The sequence below is a fragment of the Gekko japonicus genome, unplaced genomic scaffold, assembly GCF_001447785.1.
Source record: "Gekko japonicus isolate JY-2015 unplaced genomic scaffold, Gekko_japonicus_V1.1 scaffold4875, whole genome shotgun sequence".
Lineage (NCBI taxonomy): Eukaryota > Metazoa > Chordata > Lepidosauria > Squamata > Gekkonidae > Gekko > Gekko japonicus.
The window spans coordinates 4,584-25,728 of record NW_015162620.1 but is presented as its reverse complement, the minus strand read 5'-3'; the positions used below and the strand labels follow the sequence as shown (position 1 = coordinate 25,728).

At 47.3% G+C, this 21,145-nt stretch overlaps 1 protein-coding gene across 2 annotated transcripts in view; it reads right to left on the bottom strand.

The window, feature by feature from the left end:
* TNFAIP2 (TNF alpha induced protein 2) overlaps nt 1-20,898 on the bottom strand; it is a 30,825-nt gene extending 9,927 nt beyond the window's left edge. Inside the window, exons 1-9 of one of the 2 annotated variants that reach the window (XM_015406493.1) lie at nt 20,828-20,898; nt 12,578-12,971; nt 9,569-10,196; nt 8,434-8,548; nt 5,801-5,923; nt 3,726-3,826; nt 3,523-3,621; nt 1,762-1,888; nt 647-769 (exon numbers count right to left, since the gene is read on the bottom strand). In XM_015406493.1, the coding sequence (XP_015261979.1) occupies nt 647-769; nt 1,762-1,888; nt 3,523-3,621; nt 3,726-3,826; nt 5,801-5,923; nt 8,434-8,548; nt 9,569-10,196; nt 12,578-12,956 (1,695 nt within the window). In that variant the 5' untranslated portion in view covers nt 12,957-12,971; nt 20,828-20,898. Of the gene's footprint in view, nt 1-646; nt 770-1,761; nt 1,889-3,522; nt 3,622-3,725; nt 3,827-5,800; nt 5,924-8,433; nt 8,549-9,568; nt 10,197-12,577; nt 12,972-15,849; nt 15,872-20,827 lie in introns of those variants that run through there. The other variant, XM_015406494.1, reaches the window with a different exon arrangement.
* Nucleotides 20,899-21,145: the final 247 nt, after the last annotated feature.

Genomic DNA, 21,145 nt, shown 5'->3' with positions numbered 1-21,145 from the left:
CGAAATGACCTCTGGCAATCCGCACTGCACCGGCGTTGCCAGGATGTGACGCTACGCGTCGCCCTGGCAACGGGGCTGTTTGGAGTCCCGTTGCCAGGGCGACGCGTAGCATCACATCCTGGCGATGCCGGTGCAGCGCGGATTGCTGTCCCCCCGTGGCAGCGATCCTGCGAACACGCATGGATCCCCCGCCGTGGTCCTTGCAGGTCCACTGCCGGGCCCCTCATGGGGCTCGGCAGTGGAGCTGCAAGGCCGGCGGCGGCCGGGACCGTTGGGGCGGGGTGTGTGGCCTTATGACACACTTCCGGTGATGTCAGGGGGTGTGGCATATGCTAATGAGTTCCCCTAGCTTTTTTTCTACGAAACGACCCCTGGGAGAGGTGAATGATGTAAGCCACCTTGGGTCCCCACTGGACAGAAAGGAAGGGTATAAATGAATTCCATAAATACATCTGCAAACAGATTTTGGTGTCGTTTCCAATACCCGCTTGACCAGTGGCAACCATGGGACAGGGAATTGTGCATGATCATCTTAGAAAACAGAGACCTTCTCAAAGCCTTTAAAAACCTCTGGTCTGTCCCTAAAACCCTTCCACCAAAAGCACAGATGCCCTCCTCCTCAGTACCCTTCCCGGGTTTAGTTTACCTGTCGAAAAGGCTCTTTAAGGGTCTGGAGCGTGGACATGTGGACGCTGGTGCAGGCGATGATTTCGTTCATAATGCCAGTGCTGGAGAGCCACGTCTTCTGGGTAAACTTTTTAAAAAGAGCCTGAGAGAAGCAGAGACAGAGAGACCTGTTCAGACTTCAGGAAGCAGACTCCACATTCCCTCCTCACTCCTTTCTGCTGAACACGACTACGAGGATCCCAAAGACTTTCACGGTGGTAGTCCTAAGCAGAGTTACACCCTTCGAAACCTATTAACTTCAGTGGTCTTTGAGCTCTTCTTTATAGGAGCTCAAGCTTCTCAATAACAGCCAGTCTGGTCTAGTTACCTAAGTGCATGACTTGCAATGGCTGGAAAGGGCCATGAGGTCGCAGCCAACTGATGGAGACCCCAAAGGGTTTTCCCACGGCAAAAGGCCAACAGAGGTGGCTTGCCATGGCCTGCCTCTGCGCAGCCACCCTGGACTTCCTTGGTGGTCTCCCACCCAAGTCCTAACCAATGTTCCCTCTAAGCTGCGGAGTCTTGTGAGCAAAAATTCTGTTTTGTGATCTACTGGCATTAAAGTTGTGAGCAACTGATTTGCCTACTGCATAAATCAGTTTGCTCCAGAGCCATCCCTCCTGAGCAAACACAAAAATGTGTGAGCTGGAGGCTAAAAAGCTGTGAGCTAACTCACACTAACTCACCTTAGAGGGAACACATGGCCAGCCCTGCTTAGCTCCTGAGAGCTGACGAGATCAGGCCAGCTTGGGCCACGGACTGGGAAGGCCCAGGTTCGAATAACGAATCCCACTTGTTAACCACCCAACCGTGAATCCAAATTGTTAACCTGGGGCCAGCCAGGCCCCCTCAGCCTACTCTACCTCACAAGGTTGTCTTCAGGATGAAAACGGAGCTGGGGAGGCCCACTACGGCCACCCTGAGCACCACAGAGGAAGAGCAGGACAAAGGCGTGATAGATGGATTTCATGTTCATATTAGGGGGAAGGGAATGGGTCCATTCCACTGATCTGCCCACTCCCAGGGGTGCACGGGATAGAGAGAGGAGGAGAAAACGGAAGCCATGGTGGGGAGGGGGAGTGCTCTAGCACTTACCTGCAGCTCTTGAAACAGGCCTTGAAGGAGCACGCTGAATCCTGCGTCTTGAATTTCATTAAGTACAGTAAAAATCTGTTGTTTGACATCATCCTGACCCGGCATCGTGTTTTCTTCAGTGTGGATTCTGGAATGAGGAGACAGCCCACCAAATAACAGTGATGTTGAATGTATGAAGCTGCCCGATCCTTTAGGTTGCTAGGCTGCAAATTTCCCCCCCCTCCCAAAATGCTACAGCGTCTCCTATGTCACTTCAAGTGATCACTATGGCAAATCTCATTTTAAATACCCCTGCTACTTAAGCTGTGATAACTGCTACTAACCAGAGACATTCCTATCCGTCCAACCCCAAAAAAGAGGACATTTTCACCAGTTTTTAAAGAAGAGCCCAAAAGAGGATAGACACCAAAAAAAGAGGTCATGTCCTCTAAAAAGTGTTCCCTCTAAGCTGAGTTAGTGTGAGCTAGCTCACAGTTTTTTACCCTCCGGCTCACACATTTTTTTCTTAGCTCAGGAAGGAGGGCTCCAGAGCAAACTAATTTATGCAGTGGGCAAATTGCTCGCTCACGACTTGAATGCCAGTAGCTCACAAAGTTGAATTTTTGCTCACAAGACTCCACAGCTTAGAGAGAACATTGTGGTAACCCTATTGTATTTATTTATTAAATGGGTATTCTGTTCTTGCCCCAAAGTATTCAGAGTTAAGATACATGGAGTTGTCCTTTCCCCCCCTCACAACAACCCTGAGAGGTGGGTCTTGCTGACAAAGGATGACTGGTCCGAGGTTATTCAGTGAGATTTATGGCTGTGAGAATTTGAGCTTTATCCACTGGACCACACTGGCTTTTGCTAACAAAAGGTCCCTGGATTTTAGGGTAGAAGTGGTAGCCAGTATTTTTTTTTGGAAGAAAAATGATTTTGTTATCATGCAATGGTGTTGCAGCTTCACTCCATCTGGCCATGGCTTGTCAGGCCACTATATAAACAACTGCACTGGTTAAACTTTCTGCCTGCTGGGAACTGGAGTTCACCGTGGGTGAATCATTTTGAAGAGTTCAACTACAGTTGTGATTGCCTAAGGCAAAACAGAAGAGGATTCTGGGCATTTGACTGAGTCACTGTAGGCAAATCCCTCTTTCAGCCTCAGCCTCCTCTAATCTGTAACAGTGAGCAGTGTTCCCTCTAAGCTGAGTTAGTGTGAGCTAGCTCACAGTTTTTTAGCCTTCAGCTCACACATTTTTCTCTTTGCTCAGGAAGGAGGAGGAGGAATAGGAGAGGAGAGGAGATTGGATTCATACCCCGCCCTTCACTCCCCAAAGGTGTCTCAGAGCGGCTTACAAACTCCTTTCCCTTCCCCTCCCCACAACAGACACCCTGTGAGGTGGGTGGGGCTGAGAGAGCTCTTGACAGAAACTGCTCTTTTTCAAGGACAGCTCTTATCAGAACTATGGCTTGCCCAAGGTCATCCAGCCAGGTGCAAGTGGAGGAGTGGGGAATCAAACCCGGTTCTCCCAGATTGGAGTCTGCGCACTTAACCACTACACCAAACTGGCTCCAGAGCAAGCTAATTTATGCAGCAGCCAAATCACTGGCTCACAACTTCAATGCCAGTAGCTCACAAAGTAGACTTTTTGCTCACAAGACTCCACAGCTTAGAGGGAGCATTGACAGTGAGTTGATGATAAAGTACATAAGGTGCTTTGAACACCAAAAGTGCCATATAAACGCTAAGCGTTGGTCAAACGATTCCTGTCTTCTTACCGAAAACTCAGGCAGTTGTTGATATTCCCAATGACTGTCGCCTCGAAATACTGGTGCTGTTTGTTCTCCTTAATGAAGCGTTCCAGTTCCTTCTTGTAACTGCAAAGACACCAAAGGAGGAGAAAGAACAATCAGAAGGCGTGCCCAGGAAGAAAAGCTTGCAGAGAGGAGAAATGTATGTAGCCAAGAGCTTACTATCCTACCTTTGCAGGAAGGTCAAGAGCTCCACCAGAAGCAATGGTGCGATTTGCCTGCCCAGGTCCGGCGTGATGTCTTTTGCTCGCTTTTGTCCTCCGTACACAGCCTAAAACACAAATACATCACGTTGTGAATCCTCAGTAATATCCTAGGGTCTACCATTTGGCTAGCTTGGACAGAGTCATGGAGGATGGGGCCATCAATGGCTACTAGTCATGATGGACATCAACTCCCTCCAGTACCAGAGGCTGTATGCCTCTCTAGATCAGTTGCCAGGGAAGCACAGGCGGGAGGATGCTGCTACAGTCATCCTGCATGTGTGCTTCCTACAGGCAGCTGGCTGGCCACCGTGTGAACCGAATGCTGGACTCGATGAGACTTTGAACCAGGGGTCATTTCCTGCAGGAGCGCACAGGAGCAGAGCTCCGGCAGTAAGGAGCCCAGGGGGCGGGCACATGCAACAAGCCCCGCCCCCTGCTCCCAGCAGCCCTCAGTTGGGCGAGGTAAGTTGCAGAGCCCCCCCCCCCGGCCCACCTTCAGGTACAAGCTCTCCTAGCAATCCAAAACAGTCCAGTGGAGCCTGAGCGGTGGGTGTTACCTTCTGACACGCTTCCAGTGATGCCAGGGGGTGTGGCATATGCAAACAAGTTATGCTAATGAGCTCCTGCACCTCTTTTTCTACGAAATGACCCCTGCTTTGAGCACATGATTATATGAACACGCATGAAGCTGCCTTACACTGAATCAGACCCTTGGTCCACTGAAGTCAGTATTGTCTACTCAGACTGGCAGTGGCTCTCCAGGGTCTCAGGCTGAGGTCTTTCACATCACCTACTGCCTGGTCCTTTTCTAAGTGGAGATGCCAACTTGGGACCTTCTGCATGCCAAGCGGATGCTCTGCTACTGAGCCATGGTTTCTCTCTTTGGTCTGAACCATCATGGCTCTACTTATGTTCTTATGCTAGGATTATACATCTCACCCCGCTGCTGCGCCCTGACCACCCAACCTTGTGGTCAGAACAGAATTCCTAACCTCTCATGGGTGGTGTTCCCTCAGACCACATTGTTTGTGAGACTGCATTCCAAACATTATGGCCCCAACGTTGGGCATGTTCCGTCCTACCAGTTGCAATGAGACAAGACAGGGCACAGTTTCAATTCCTGCTTTCTCCAGTTAAAAGGCTCTCAGGTGGTGGGTGCATTTGCAAGTCAGACTAGAGGATGCTCAACTAGAGGGACTGAAAATCTGACTTGGTACAGAGTGGCATTCGAATATCCATTTCTAACTCTCAAATAACAAGACTTCTTGGCTATGATTGGGTGATGTTTTACATGCACATGATGCTGCCTTATACTGAATCAGACCCTTGACCCATCAAAGTCAGTACTGTCTACTCAGATGGGCAGCAGCTCTCTAGGGTCTCAGGCGGGGGGGTCTTTCACATCACCTACTGCCAAATTCTTTAACTGGAGATGCCAGGGGATTGAACCTGGGACCTTCTGTGTGCCAAGTGTATGCTCTACCACTGAGCCACAGCCCCTCCCCATGTTACCAGAACCTACATGTATTAACATGGAACAGTCCTGAAGTCTGAAACCAGGACTTGCAGTTCCACCCATCCAGACCCCAGAAGCATCTTCCATTTTCCTGGACTGACCACTGAGGGCTAGCAACATTTTTTTAAAAAAATGAGTCACTAAAACACTTAAATAGTTTTAAAATCCACCAAAGGCATAATTACACACGTGTGATTCAAATGTTTAAGGCATACTGTTACGTGCCTAAATATTTATTTAAGGATAGCTAGAAACAAGATAGATGTTAGAAGGCAGATAGGTGATAGGAGGAAGGGTGATAGATAAAAGAAAGAGAGAGAGAGAGAGAGAGAGAGAGAGAGAGAGAGAGGAAGAAGAGGAAGAAGAAAGACAGAGAGAGAGATAGGAAGAAGAGGAAAAGGAAGAAGAGTCGTTTTTTTATACCCTGCTTTTCACTACCCGAAGGTGTCTCAAGAGTGGCTTACATTTGCCTTCCCTTCCTCTCATGAGGGACAGATGATAGATAGATAGCACTGTTTATTACCTGAATGGCGTCGATTGACAGTTCACTGTGAAAATGCCCATCCAACTTCTCAGGTTCCCTGCCCTGTCTCCACCTTGTGACTTCCATTTGCAAACATCTGGCCAGGCAGCGCTTAAGAGATTCCTTGACAGAATAAGGAGTAAACAACAACGAAGAGATAAGCAGCAGCTGGAGTTACAGGGCAATGCTCTGACGCCATCAGCCAGTCCTGAAGCTTTCCTCCCCGTCTATCAACTAAACAAGTAGACAAACTGGAGCTAGTTCAAAAGAGGGCAACCGAGATTCAGTCTGAAAAACTGGGTAAGTCTAGCCTGGAGAACAGAAGACTGAGAGGGGATTTTGTTTATTATTGATTTTATTTTATTTTTTAGTCGCCACTCACTCAAGGGATCTCCTGGTGACTTAACCACACCTAAACAACATCATAATAAATAAGGTAACAACCAACAGAAATCAGATTTCTTTATTATTTTATATATTTATTTTTTAAATTTTGTTTGGCTTTTATCCCACACACCCCCACATGCAGGCTCAGGTTGGGTCAAAACATTCTTAAAACCACACAAAATTTAAAGCAAAATACAATCATAACATAATCATAAACAATAATTAAAACAGTTACAAACAAGGTACATGACTCAGCACCATACCACTATCAAAAGAACTCAGAACATCTGGTTAACCTCCCAAGGCCCACCCGAACAACCTGGCTTTGCAACCCCCCTGGAAACTAAGCAAGTCCCACAGGCCACGGTGTCATCAGAGAGTGTATTCCACAGGGTAGGGGCCATAAGTGAGAAAGCCCTTTCCCTGGTAACAGCTAACCGTACCATCTTGGGGTTGGGCTCATGGAAAAGGCCCTGAGAAGATGACTGAAGGGGCCACAGCAGATTGTAACAGGAGAAGCAGTCGCATAGGTATGAGGGTCCCAGACTATATAGGCTTTAAAAGTTAACTGTTGAATTGGATTCAGAAACTAATTGGTGTGATATCACTCTTCAAATACTTGAAGGGCCGTACCACAGAAGAGGACAACTACTTAGGCTTTGATCCACCAGAGGATTTCCATGGATGGAAGAGATTTCCATCAAATGCAGGGTCGTTTCGTAGAAAAAGAGCGAGGGGAGGAGTATGATTTCCTCATCTGCCTACCTCCTGATACAGCCCCAAATGCCCTCTCCTGAAACACCACTCCTGGGGGACAGGGGACCCATGAAGATCAGCATGATGTGCCAGTCAAGAGATCTGGAAGGGTATCAACAAAAGTCACCCTCTGTTCCATCCATGGTGGATCTGACCCTCATGCTCTGCTGCTCCAGAAAGCAAGGGTTGATATATAGGGCTTAAGTCAGAGGATTGCAGATTTTGGCTGAACGTTAGGAGAAAATTCATAACAATAAAAGTGGTTTGGCAACAGGACCGATTTCTGGGGAAGGTCTAGTGGGGCCATCAAAGCTATAGATTATTTCAGGGAATGTCTAAGAAGAAAAAGAAGAGATTGGATTTATACCCTGCCCTTCACTACCCGAAGGAGTCTCAGAGCAGCTTACGACCCCTTCCCCTTCCCCTCCCCACAACAGACACCCTGTGAGGTAGGTGGGGCTTAGAGAGCTCTTTCAAGAACTGCTCCGAGAGAACTTGTGACTGACCCAAGGTCACACCAGCAGCTGCATGTGGAGGAGTAGGGAATCAAACCCAGCTCTCCCAGATCAGAGTCAACGCTCTTAACCACTACACCAAAATGGCTACGCCAAACTCTAGTGGGGCCCTCAGACCTACCAAAGTACCTTAATTCTTACATTCTTACGTTTTATTCAAAATATTTGATTGATCAGAATTTCAGATAAATGGGAAAGTCCCCTATAGAGAGATGCACAAGAGAGCCAGTGGGATATAGTGGTGAAAGTCGGGGATTGGCGAGACCTGGGTTCAATTCCCCACCTAGGTATGAAGCATACTCAGGTAATCTTGAGGCCAATCCACATTCTCTCAGATGTGCCTATCCCATTGGGTTGTTGCGAGGATAAAATGAGAAAGAGGGAGACAATGTCTACATACGCAGCCCTGAGCTTAGGGTTGCCAGCTTCCAGGCGGTGGCTGGAGATCTCCCACTATTATAACTGATGTTCCGGCAACAGAGATCAGCTCCCCTGGAGAAAATGGCCGCTTTGGAAGGTGGATTCTCTGGCATTGTACCCCACTGAAGCTCCTCCTCTCCCCAAACCTCGCCCTCCTCAGGCTCCACCCCCCAAATTTCCAGGTATTTCCCAGCCCTGAGCTGACAACCCTACCTGAGCTCCTTGGTGAAAAGATACGATTTTAAAACGTGACGAATTAACAAGGGAAAAAAATGATGTAGCTGAATAGCCTGTCATTCACTGCAAGATCTATTCTATACTTAAAGGTAAAGGTAAAGGTTCCCTTGCTCGAAAGCCAGTCGAATCCGACTCTAGGGTTGCGGTGCTCATCTCCGTTTCCAAGCCGAAGAGCCAGCGCTGTCCGAAGACGTTTCCGTGGTCATGTGGCCGGCATGACTAAACACCAAGGCGCACGGAGCGCTGTTACCTTCCCACTGAAGTGGTACCTATTTATCTACTTGCAATTTCCTGCTTTCGAACTGCTAGGTTACTTACCGACTCGTTAATTAAGTAAGACTCTTCGAGAGGTTTGATCTGTTCTAATGGCAAAAGGCTTCCTAGGCTGGCTTCTTCCAGCTCTTTCTCCAAGACAGGATGCTTTTTTATTTCACTGAAATGGGGGGAAAGAAGCACGCGTCAGCCATGTCCATTCAATGGGCTCATTTGCCCGATTCTTATTCCGATTTCAAAAGAAACCCAATGAAAAGCAGATGTGAAAGTAGGTCAACCACAAGCGTGAGAGAATACTTGGATGAAATTTGACAACCACCCAAACCTTATAGCCAGTTTTTTTTTAATTTAATATTTCTTGGCTTGTTCACAGCCTGGATGAATTGATACTGACAAATTCCACAGGGGGAATGCAAGTACAGTGTTTCATACGAGCTGGCAAAACGGCAAGAGGATTTCGAAAGTCGTTTTCTGCAGACAGCTGCCAGGAACTGCTCACGTATTAAGAGTTCAACTCTTAACTGCTACACCAAACTGGCTGTAGAATGGGACTATTACGGAGGGGAGGTTTAAATCCCCTCCATGCCTTTTTCCTGATGTGAAATAACCTCATGGTCCTACAACTGTTTGCCCCAGTAGGGGAAAAACCGAGGAACGAACATCCCAACCACCACCACAAGGGTGCTGATAGGTAACCCTACCCTATACAACTCTGTGGCCCTAGTTAGGGAAAAACTTGTGTGATTAGCACCAATTGTAAGCCGCTCTGAGACCCTCTGTGAAAAGAGGATTCGAGCGGGATATAAAGTTGAAGGTTAAAATAAAATTAAAAATAAACACTCTTACAGGGTTATTTCAGTTCTGGAAAACAATATGGGGAAAGGCTTAAAAAAACCCCACTCACACCCAATGTTCCCTCTAAGCTGTGGAGTCTTGTGAGCAAAAATTCTACTTTGTGAGCTACTGGCACTAAAATTGTGAGCGAGCGACTTGGCTGCTGCATAACTTAGTTGGCTCTGGAGCCCTCCTTCCTGAGCTAAGACCAAAATGTGTGAGCTGGAGGCTAAAAAGCTGTGAGCTAGCTCACACAAACTCAGCTTAGAGGGAACACTGCTCACACCACCACTTTGCATCCCAGCTGGGGAAACGGGAGTCTAAATGCATCAATAAAAATACTTACTTTGGATAAATGTTCTGCACCCAGGTGAGGAGGAGGGCATTGTCCCTGCTGCCCAGTTCAAACTGAGCAATCGCCTCCAGCTGGGAAGAGAAACACCGGTAGTAACACTCGGCGTAAACGCAGCAGACTTGGAAGTCACTGGAGTAATGGGGCTTGACGTGCTGCACCACCGTGATGAGATCGTCCTTCATCGCCTTCCCCATGTGCAGGAAGCTGTGAGCCGTCGCAGAGAGGCCTTCGACACCATCGAAGGGAGGCACCTGCATGCGCTCGGCAACGGACTCCTGGATTGTCCTCTTCCAATCTTCCTTCCATTGCCTGGGCCGGGCACTCAAACTTTTCCCCGATGCCTCTTCTAACGCGGTTCTCTCATCTTCCTTCACTTGTTCCGTGATGGCTCTCACAGTGTTCTGAAGTAATTCCGGATTCGTGGGCGCTATTCTGACAGAAGTCTTTACGATGCGGAGGGCCTCGTGCTTCAAAAGACCATAGACCGCTTCGATCTCACGCCGATCCGCCCCTTTTCCTTCTTCGCTCTGCTCATCAGAAGACTCTTTCTCCATCATGAGGAGATGCTGGCCGGCTTCAAATAACTGTTTCTCGCGAATGAGCTCTCTGATCTGGTCGACTGGCAAGACAAAGTGAAAATATTTAGTGACAATAACACACAAACAAAGCTGCCTTTTACTGAATCAGCCCACTGGCCCATCGAGGTCAGGGTGTCTGTTGTGGGGAAGGGAAGGGAAAGGAGATTGTAAGCTGCTCTGAGACTCCTTTGGGTAGTGAAGGGCGGGGTATAAATCCAAACTCTTCTTTTTCTTCTTCTTACAAGATGGTATCTCACACCAGAGAAAATGTATCATATAAATCCTAATCAGCAACCAACCCGCTGGAAGCAGTGTGGGGACTTGGATCTTATTTTCACACTTGGTGGTCTTGTAAGCATATGCAATCATTTTGGCAACTAATTCAAGCCCAGATATTTAGGATCACAAATTATTTTATTCCTCTTAAGCCGGAAGTCATGCTGCTAAATGTATTTCAAAATACAGATATACCCCTATTTAGACATAATTTAAGAAGAAGAAGAGAAGAGATTGGATTTATCCCCCGCCCTTCACTTGGAGTCTCAGAGCGGCTTACAAACTCCTTTCCCTTCCCCTCCCCACAACAGACACCCTGTGAGGTTGGTGGGGCTGAGAGAACTCTGACACAAGCTGCTCTTTTTCGAGGACAGCTGTGCCAGAGCTTGTGACTGACCCAAGGTCACATCAGCAGGTGCAAGTGGAGGAGTGGGGAATCAAACCCGGTTCTCCCAGATTAGAGTCCGCACACTTAACCACTACACCAAACTGGCTCTCCAGTTAATAGCTTTATTATGTAGTGTAGCCTGCCTTGTTATTGCAACAGCATGGAAAAGCAAGAAACTCCCTTTGTTATCAGATTGGTACAAGAAGATATGGGATATATTTCTAATGGGAAAAACTTTGGACCAACAGACGCAGATCGAGTCAGATCAATATGTTTCTAATTCTGTTGAAATAAGTTATCCAATAATTGAATTTATGGTAAATAATGTCTCTTCCATTTCACTTCTTCCAATCAGTCCCTAATATTATAATACAGTTAGGTAGTTAATTATAGTTTAGTAATTCTGTTGTTATTTAGCTATACTTGTCAAAATTATTATATTTAGGCCCCGGTCACACGAGCGGGATAATCCGCAGGGGAAGGGAGGCTTTTAGAGCCGGAGCAAAATGACACGCGGTAATGCGATCAGACCGTCCCCTGAGGCTCCGTGCTCAGGCCTTTGGCAGCCGATCACACGAAGCGAGGCAAAAAGGCAGTAACGCGTTTGTGCGCATGCGTGGGACGCCGACGGGCACTGGCTGCGATGGGCTACCAGCGCTTCCCGATCAGATGTCCCCATGCGCCGCGCGTTTTCCGGAAAATACTGCATGGTTCCCAGTATCTTTTAACTCCGCTTTTCAGGCCAAAGTGACAGGTTGGAGACGGGAGTGCCACGCTTCCCAGATGTTGAGGTATGATCGCGCCCATTTAATCCGCAGGCAAGCCGTCCCTCTCGCAGGGCAAATTCTCCGTGTGAACGGGGCCTTAGTATACTTTTTACTCCTATGCTTTTATATGTCATCTCAATGTTTGTTTTTTAAATATCTGGTATATATACTTCCTAAGCTCTTATTGTAAAACTTTTACTTGATTCAACAAAGTTTATCTTAAAAATATAAGGTCAGTATTGTCTACTCTGACGGGAAGCAGCTCTCCAAGGTCTTAAGCAGAGGTCTTTCACGTCACCTACTGTCTGATCCTTTAACTGGAGTTGCTGGAGTTTGAACTTGGGACTTCCTGCATACCAAGTGTGCAGAAAACAAACTACTACTGAGCCATGGCCCCTCCCTAATAACTTAACCCCACACCAACTGTTTGCTGGGAGATCACGTTGGTTTGCACAGTATAACCGGCAGCCACAAAAACAAGCTTGTTTCCAGTTCCAGGGACTACCAAAGCATTGTATCCCACCAAAACCACTGTACAGGGCAAAACTAAATATTACAAGGAGACGTAAGGCTACCTCTATAAATGGCAGCCCATGTCAGCCCTCCCTTCCACTTCAAAGTGTTCAGTACTGCTTAGTTCATGTTACTGTGCTGTTTTTCCTTCCCCTACTCATCAGCATTGGCTGCTGCTAAGGAAATGCCTGATGTAATAGCTGCAGGACATATGCGTTCCGTGCACATTGGTGTTTAGTCATGCCGGCCACATGACCACGGAAATGTCTTTGGACAGCGCTGGCTCTTCGGCTTTGAAACGGAGATGAGCACCGCAACCCTAGAGTCGGATTCGACTGGCTTTCGAGCAAGGGAACCTTTACCTTTACTTATTACAGAAGAAAGGAAAGGCAACACGGGGCTGCCATTTTCAGCAGCAGCCATGTGTTTAAGCATAATTCCCCTTCTCCACAGGATAGGCTTACGGTTTAAACAGTACCTGTGATGGGCTTGCTTTCTTCCTGTTTACTGTTCTTCTTCTTGTATTTTATTTTAGCTTTTCCAACTGAAATGGGAGACAAGGCATTGATTATTTTGCCTTTAATTCCTTTATGTTTGTTCGGCTCAGGGCCTGAGGTTCCCTTCCCACCGATTTCTGAGGGAGAGTTTGGCAGGCCCGGAGCCTCTCTCTGGATGTGAGTTATCATGTTGCCTTTGGGCTGAGTCTCGTCTGCCGAGGATTCAATCGACGCGGTGTCAGGTTCCGATTCGGAGGACGTGGAGGGCCTTGGTGTGGTCTCGCTTCCCCTCCTGAGATCTTTATTGCTGGGACTCTGCTTGATAGGACTGCTGTGGAAAAAGCGCATCGTTTTTATCATCTTCCTTCTTTGAGCCTGTAAATTACATTAAAAAGTTGTCAGGCCCTGGGACTCACATTCAGAAAACAGACACACAAATAATCTAGCAGCCAAATGTGACACGGAAGAGAAAAGGTTAGTCTCCTGAAGCTGCTGGGCCAGTTGGGGGAATCAAGAACATTTTCACCCAGAGGCTTAGATAGCCATTCTGAGCACATTTCTATAGCGCCTTTAAACCAATCAACACACTCCACATATATTATCACAGTTTGGTGTTGTGGTTAGAATGCTGGGCTATGATAGGGTGGCGACCTCCAGGTTAGGCCTGGAGCTCTCCTGAAGTTACAAGTGATCAAAGGACAACAGAGATCAGTTCTGCTGGAGAAAATCTTGCCGAGGTCCCTCCCCTCCCCGAATCCTGCCATCTCCAGGCTCCACCCCATAGTTCCAGAAATTTCTGAACCCTAGGTTTAGATCTTGGAGACTCAGGTTTGAATCCACACCCAGCCATGGAAGCTCACTGCATGACCTTGAGCCAGTCCAGGGGTCATTTCGTAGGAAAAGAAGTGCAGGAGCTCATTAGCATAACTCATTAGCATAACTCCCCTCCTCAAACCCTGACCTCCTCAGGATCCAAGCCCCAAATCTCCAGGTATTTCCCAATCTAGAGCTGGCAACCCTACTTCCCAGAGGGGAAAATGCTAGAAAGTCTGTCTTGTCACCAATTATAGAGTCTGTCACAAAAAGTTCACATCCTCAGCCTCTCGGTTTTAGCCTTCTGACTCTGCTGTTTGCTTCGAGCTGCCAACATCCAGGCGGGGGCTTGGAGTTCTCCCAGAATTACAACTGACCTCCATATGACACAGATCAGTTTCCCTGGAGAAAATGGCCGCTTTGGAGTTTGGATTCTATGGCATCCCATCCCAACTGAAATCCCTCTCCCCTTTCCAGGTTCTGTCCCCAAATCTCCAGGAATCCCCCAACCCAGAGCTGGCAACCCTCTATTTATATTTCCTCAGTGTGGGCAATAATGGATCATCATAGAGCCAGTTTGGTGTAGTGGTTAAGTGTGCGGACTCTAATCTGGGAGAACCGGGTTTGATTCCCCACTCCTCCACTTGCAGCTGGGGGATGACCTTGGGCAAGACATAGTTCTCTCAGAGCTGTTCTTGAAAAAGAGCAGTTTCTGTCAGAGCTCTCTCAGCCCCACCTACCTCACAGGGTGTCTGTTGTGGGGAGGGGAAGGGAAAGGTGTTTGTAAGCCGCTCTGAAACTCCTTTGGGTAGTGAAGGGCAGGGTATAAATCCAATCTCCTTCTCCTCCTTCTGTATGGGATTTAGTTCCTAAAATCTCACTATGCCATTTTAAATCTGTTTGTCACAAGATGCGCGGTTGTTTTTGTTGCCATGAGCTTGGCATGACTGCCCTTGGGTAAGGACAGGGCAGATTCATCAACTCTACTTTCAGTTTCTACAAACTGGTAATTGATATTAATTTGGCAGTGTTTCCACAAGCGAGAGGAGGCTATTTCTGCCCTCAGAGCGGGCTGCAGTGGATGTCTGAAAAAGGATAACAAGAGAAGAGCCGTGTTCCCATCCACTCAAAGAAGGGGTGGTGGTGGGGGAATTCCTAAGCTGCATTCAGATGGGTGGCCGTGTTAGTCTGTCTGTGGCAGTAGAAAAGAGCAAGAGTCCGGTAGCACCTTAACGACTAACAAAATATGTGGCAGGGGATGAACTTTCGTCATGCTTGACTCAGGAAAGCTCCTAACCAGCCACAATTTTCGTTAGTCTTCGAGGTGCTACTGGACTCTTGCTCCTTTCTAAGCTGCATTTCCAGACAGCATGACCAACACTGATTCCACAGAGATTGGCCAACAATGAGCACGAACGCAACTTGTTTGCGGTGATCACGTCCTCTCTTGGCACTTCCCATTAGATATCCTTTTGCAGAAACGCAACTTGGATCTAAGAGCTGTATTATGTCGACAGCATGCCCACCTTGTCTTTAAAAGCATGTCACTCATTCTCAAAGAGAAAATACTTCACATGAGGGTTTCCCCCCCCCAGTACTCCCCCCAAATTTGCAATTTTTCTACCGGAAAAGTTTAAAAACTCCCCTTCCCCCCCCCTGTTTTTCTGATTCTTTCCACGCCTTCGCATAGGGGTGCCAGCCTCCAGGTGGGACCCGATGATCCCCCCAGAATTACAGCTCTTCTTCAGACTACAGAGATCAGTTCCCCAGGTGGAAATGGATGCTTTGGAGGGTGGACTCTGTATGGCATTGGATCTGGCCACCTTACCCTCCATCCCCTGCTGGTGGCCAGGGCGGACCTGGCAACCCTACGCATCTCTGTCTCTGAGTGCAAACCAGAAGTGGCATCAATCTGTCTGGTAACATTCTGGCATTCTCCATTTCCTCCTCAACACAACAACCCTGCGAGGTAGGGTAAGGCTGAAAGAGAGTTACTCTTTCACCCAGGACAGAGTTTTGAGTCCAGTGTCACCTTTAAGACCAACAAAGTTTTATTCTGGGTATAAGCTTCCGTGTGCAGGCACACTGCTTCAGATACACTGAAAGAGAAGTCACCAACCATCACGTATCGGTAGAGGGTGAGGAGAGCGTTGCCGGGAAATTTGCTGCAATTGACAGGTCTCACCAATCGCCTCCATCCAGTCTTCAGCTATATTTACTACTCAGTTACTCATGCATCTTGACTCTAATTGGTCCTTCCTGGCAACAACCTCCTCACCCTCTACCTATATGTAATGATTGGTGACTTCTCTTTCAATGTACCTGAAGAAGTGGGCATGCACACGGAAGCTTATACCCAGAATAAAACTTTGTTGGTCTTAAAGGTGCCCCCCTGGACTCAAACTTTGTTCTGCTGCTTCAGACCAACACAGCTACCCACCTGGATCTATCTTTCTCCCAGGGTCACCCAGAAAGTTTCCATGGCTGAGTGAGGATTCGAACCCAGGTCTCCCAGATCCTTGTCTGACCTTTTAACCACTCCGTCACACTGGCTCCTGTGCAAACCCCTGTGCAAAAGTGACAGTGAACTCTGGATGACAACTGACCTTGCTGAACCCAGTGAAAACATATTTTTTTTGCAGCATTCCCAGTAAGGCTGGAAAAGCGCAGTGCTATTTGGAATGAACAAACAGTTCTGGGACATGTGAGTGACAGCTGCCTTGGTCTTGTTAACAGTCACAAGGAATGGTGTGGGGCTATTTTAAACCATCCTTTTGTTTGTTTAGTGGTGACAGGAAACTAGGAAGTCTTGGCATTCTGGCTTCTCGAGGGAGGTGTGTGCCTCGTGAGTTACACTTCACGAATAACGGCTCTATAATCTCCCTTGCCTGGAATACTATCAAAAAATATGGGAAAGGGTTGTATGCAGGGTTACCAGCTCTGGGTTGGGAAATAGCTGGAGATTTTGGGGGTGGGGCCTGGGAAGGGCGGGGCTTGGGGAGGGGAGGGGCCTCAGCAGGGTACAATGCCATAGAGTCCACCCTCCAAAGCGGCCATTTTCTCCAGGGGAATTGATCTCTATTGTCTGGAGATACCAGGAGATCTCCAGCTTCCGACTTGATGCTGGCTACCCTGGTTGTATGATCTGAAGAGCTGCCTTTCATAAACTGCATTCTAGACTACCTGTAGAACTTAACATGCCTCTCAATCCTATGCATGTTTATATGGAAGAAAACCCCACTGCATTCAGTCAGGCTTTCTCCCAAGTAAATATGCAAAGAATTGCAGGTTTGGGTTTTTTAAAAGAAATATTTTGAAAACATACTCTGTTGAGGCAAAAAAAAATAAAATAAAAATAAAAGCCCACAGCCTGTGAATTACAAACTATGAACAAAAAGCAATAAACCCCCAAAACGTTCCAAACGTACAATCCAAAGTTAGCTCCTTTTTATGCCTAGGGTTGCCAAACTCCAGATGTTTACCAAAGAAAGGAAAAATCCCCCGTATAATTAAACCTCCAAAAATACTCAAAGGACACTAAACACAATGCTTACAAATTATTTACATAATCAGCAATAACAAACACACAAGACAATCTCAAAACAAATCCTGAAATCCATTTAAATAAATTGTGCAACTAAGGAAAGATTCAAGTTCATGAGTCACACGGAGGATTTCCCCTTTTGTTTGTATTCACTTCATCCGTGTCTCTGACTTTTGTTCCAACCTCCAGGTGTCGGCTGGAGATCTCCCGGGATTAGAACTGATCTCCTGGCGACAGAGACCAGTTCCCCCTGGAGAAAAAGGCCACTTTGGAAGGTGGACTGTATGGCATTATGTTGGGTATTACAAGTTGAAAACACTCAGTATGTCTGGGGTTAAATGTTTGTTTATGTTACTCACAGGAAGTCACATGTTTCTCGTGTAACCAATGTTCTTTAGATGTGGAAAGCCCGGGAATTTTCTCCCTGATCTAGGGATTTGATTGGGACTAAAGTGTCAAGGTGTATTACCATGTTATGGCTTCTCTTCCGGTCTTTGTGTGTGTTCTGAAGAAAAGGAAGAAGAGCAGCCATAATCTCTCTTCTAGTTTTGTCTTTGTAGTGTAAGGATGTAGCCGATTATGCTCTGTTGTTATTTTCATCCCAGTTACCCTTTTCCCGTGCTAGAATTTAGTAAAAACTTTATATTTTAATCACACATGGGACTCTCAGTCTGAATTATTTCACTCTGGCTCTGCTGGACTATCTTATCTCTGCTAAATACCATTTTTTTCAATATCTCACTATCACCCAACACATTATATCCCATTGGGGTCCCTCCCCTCCCCAAAACCTGCCTTCCTCAGGCTCCACCCCCCAAAAAATCTCCAGAGCTGTCAACCCTATATTATAGAACAAATTTAGAGTCCAGTGGCGCCTTTAAGACAAACAAAAGTTTTTTTCAAGGTATGAGCTTTCGTGTGCAAGGCATGCTTTTCCCAACACAATGGAATGGGAGGTAAGGTTCGAACTTATAGACAGGCTGAACAGCAAATTAACATGTGACATGATGAAGATGCTTTAAGATATGCAAAAACAGAATTAAATAACAAGCCAAGGTTATAAGGTCAACAGTTGTAAAGTAATATAAATATGTCAAAGTAAGCCTGAGACCTCTCCATTCACTCTCCCAATATTATGTCACACTGATTTCCACTAGAGAATTAAGGAAAGGCTCAAACAAGGCCAAGGAGAAGGTTTATTGCACCATGAATGACTAAGAAGGAAAGCCCTCATTTGTCAAACGGTGGGTGGGTGCCATCTCCACACAGCAATGTTCCCTCTAAGCTGTGGAGTCTTGTGAGCAAAAATTCTACTTTGTGAGCTGCTGGCATTGAAGTTATGAGTGCGCGATTTGGCTACTGCATAAATTAGTTTGCTCTGGAGCCATCCTTCCTGAGCTAAGAGAAAAATGTGTGAGCCGGAAGCTAAAAAACTATGAGCTAACTCACACTAACTCAGCTTACAGGGAATACTGCCACACAGCTTGATATAATTAGGAGGAGAAACAAATGTCGAACGCATGCCCTTGCATTAGGAAACACCCTCAGCATATCGGGAAAAAAAGCAGTTCTTATAATTTCACTCGAATCCAAAAACGCCTCAAGACAGCCGAAAATTCAAACGCGGCAGCCTCCTCAAATCTTTTTGGACGCACATAAAAAGTTTATGCCCCTCCATGAAGTTTTTTGGAAGACCAGCCTTAAACGGAGTGTGGAGTGTGTCATGCTTGAACGTAGCATCTCTCTCTCTCCCTCTCTCCTTCCTGTTTTTTGTTTGTGGAACATGGTCATTTGGTACTCAAGTTATCTGGGAGTCTGATGAGAGAAGGATTCTTTTTTTGGGGGGGGGTTGTCCCATGACGGCCCACCCCCCTTCCCCATTTTCCTTTGCAAGAGGCACCGCATCTAACAGGAAGTGTTCTCAGAAGCCACACTTCAAGAAATCCACATTCCTCGAGTCCTTACATGTCCGCATAATCTGTAACTGTAAGATTGCACCACTCTCTAGTTATGCATGGCTGCTGTTGCCCTTTCATTTGGTTGTTAACACAAATAGATCCAAATCTCTGGCTGTGCAAGGCGCTGTCTTCTTTGGGGATTCTTAGTACGTGGAATGGTAGATTGGAATGTAATTCGCTGTTCGGGGTGACAAGAAAAATTCTCTACACAGGCAAAATGCTTCGAAGTTTGCCTCCATGCTAGAAAGGAGATGGATGGGATCTAATGACTGAATTCTCACAACAAATGTAGAGTCCAGTGGCACCTTTAAGACCAACAAAGGTTTATTCAAGGTATGAGCTTTTGTATGCACGCACACTTTGTCAGATACGTATTTGATAAAGTGTGCGTGTACACAAAAGTTCATACCTTGAATAAACCTTTGTTGGTCTTAAAGGTGCCACTGGACTCTACATTTGTTGTACTGCTTCAGACCAACACGGCTGACCAACTGGATCTGAACTCTCACAATTTAGGGTACATCAACCTCCTGATGTATTTATTACCTATGTTATCCCCCCACCCCAGCTGAACCCAAACAGATGATAACCAGAAACTGAGATGATCAGTCGTTTTACCTGTTAAAAAACATCTTCACCATTTTGCATGCTAATTTAACATGCAACCCTGTATATATACAAGTACGATCTGTGATTCCATTTCATTGTCTGACGAAGTGAGCGTGCATACAAAAGCTCACACCTTGAATAAAATGTTATTGCTCTTAAAGGTGCCCCACTGGCCTCTTACTATTTGTTTGTACAGGAAAGATCTCCAAGGCACGACAGAGCCCGGCTACCTCCAGCAATACAAAAAACTGGTCATTCCACTTGCTCAGGTTTAATGGGGTGGCCGGAGGATCTGTTTAGGGTTGCCAACCTCCAGGCGGCAGCTGGCAGTCTTCTGTAGGGTTGCCGGCATGCTGGGAAATACCTGGAGACTTTGGGGGGGTGGATCCAGGAGAGGGCAGGGTTTGGGGAGGGGCCTCAGCATGGGACAATGCCATAGAGTCCACCCTTCAAAGCAGCCATTTTCTTCAGGGGAGCTGATCTCTGTCAGCTGGAGATCAGTTGTAAAAGCGGGAGGTCCCCAGGCCCCACCTGGAGGCTGGCAACACTAGTCTTCTGGGATTACAACTGGTCTCCAGGAGTTCCCTTGGAGAAAATGGCTGCTTTGGAAGGTGGACTCTATAGCATTATACCCCACTGACGTCTTTCCCCGCTCCAAACCACCTCCAGATCGCTACAGCAGAAATCAAATATAGTCTTCTTCTGTTTTAACTGGTCTACAATGCAAAAAGTCTACATTTGGTTTCAGCCACTTCTCTGCAGTCATAACAGGGCGCTCACACACGAAAGAGGTCGGGGCGCCTGAGAATGGGCACCAACAAGAACATCAGCAGCACAAAGAGGCTCGAAGCTGAGAGAGATTCAGGGATTTGCAACCTCTTGTAATTTAAATGGCTAATTCAGAGCAAGAGAGCAGCCAACAGAAAGTATAGGCATAAGCGAGACGATCCTGTGGCATTGCTGATAATTGGCAATGTCGATTAAGAATCCATAAAATTTGGGCCGGTCGTTGCAGCTGCGCACCCTTTATTAGGAAGCGACACCCGCAAGGTCTTGCATGAAGCAGCAAATGCCCACGGGAGCCCCCCGCAGAACTGCTTGCATGCCCACGGGTCGCACATGAAACTGCCTTCTGCCGACTACCCACACGCGCTCTGTTTACCGAAGGCTTCTGGGATCGGGTTGCAAGGTCACCGGGGGGACCGCACACGTGGAAAGCGGCAGGTGAACGAGTGGAGGGAAAGGAGAGACCAGAAGCCCCCCGAGGAAGTTCTGCACAGATCCACCAGGGGAGAAGAAGGACTTACAGAGGCCGGCGGTGCGTGGCTGGGCTCGGATGGATGGGCAGGCGCGCTCTCGCTCGCCAATGCTCTCCCCCTGCCCGGCTCCCCGAAGCCGCTCAGCTGGGCGCGCTCGGCGTTATATAGCCGCCAAACGGGAGGCGGTGCCCGTCCGGGGCTGCCTTCCCTTCCTCCGCGCCGCGTGGGAGCGCTTTGGGAAACTCCGCCTCGGAGGGGGTGAGTCGGGAGGCAGCGGGGAAAACCTCGGGAAGGCGGAATTTCCGCGGCTGCGGACGACGGAATTATGGCTCGGGTTTACCTTGCCCTTGTGAGCCGCCTTGAGCC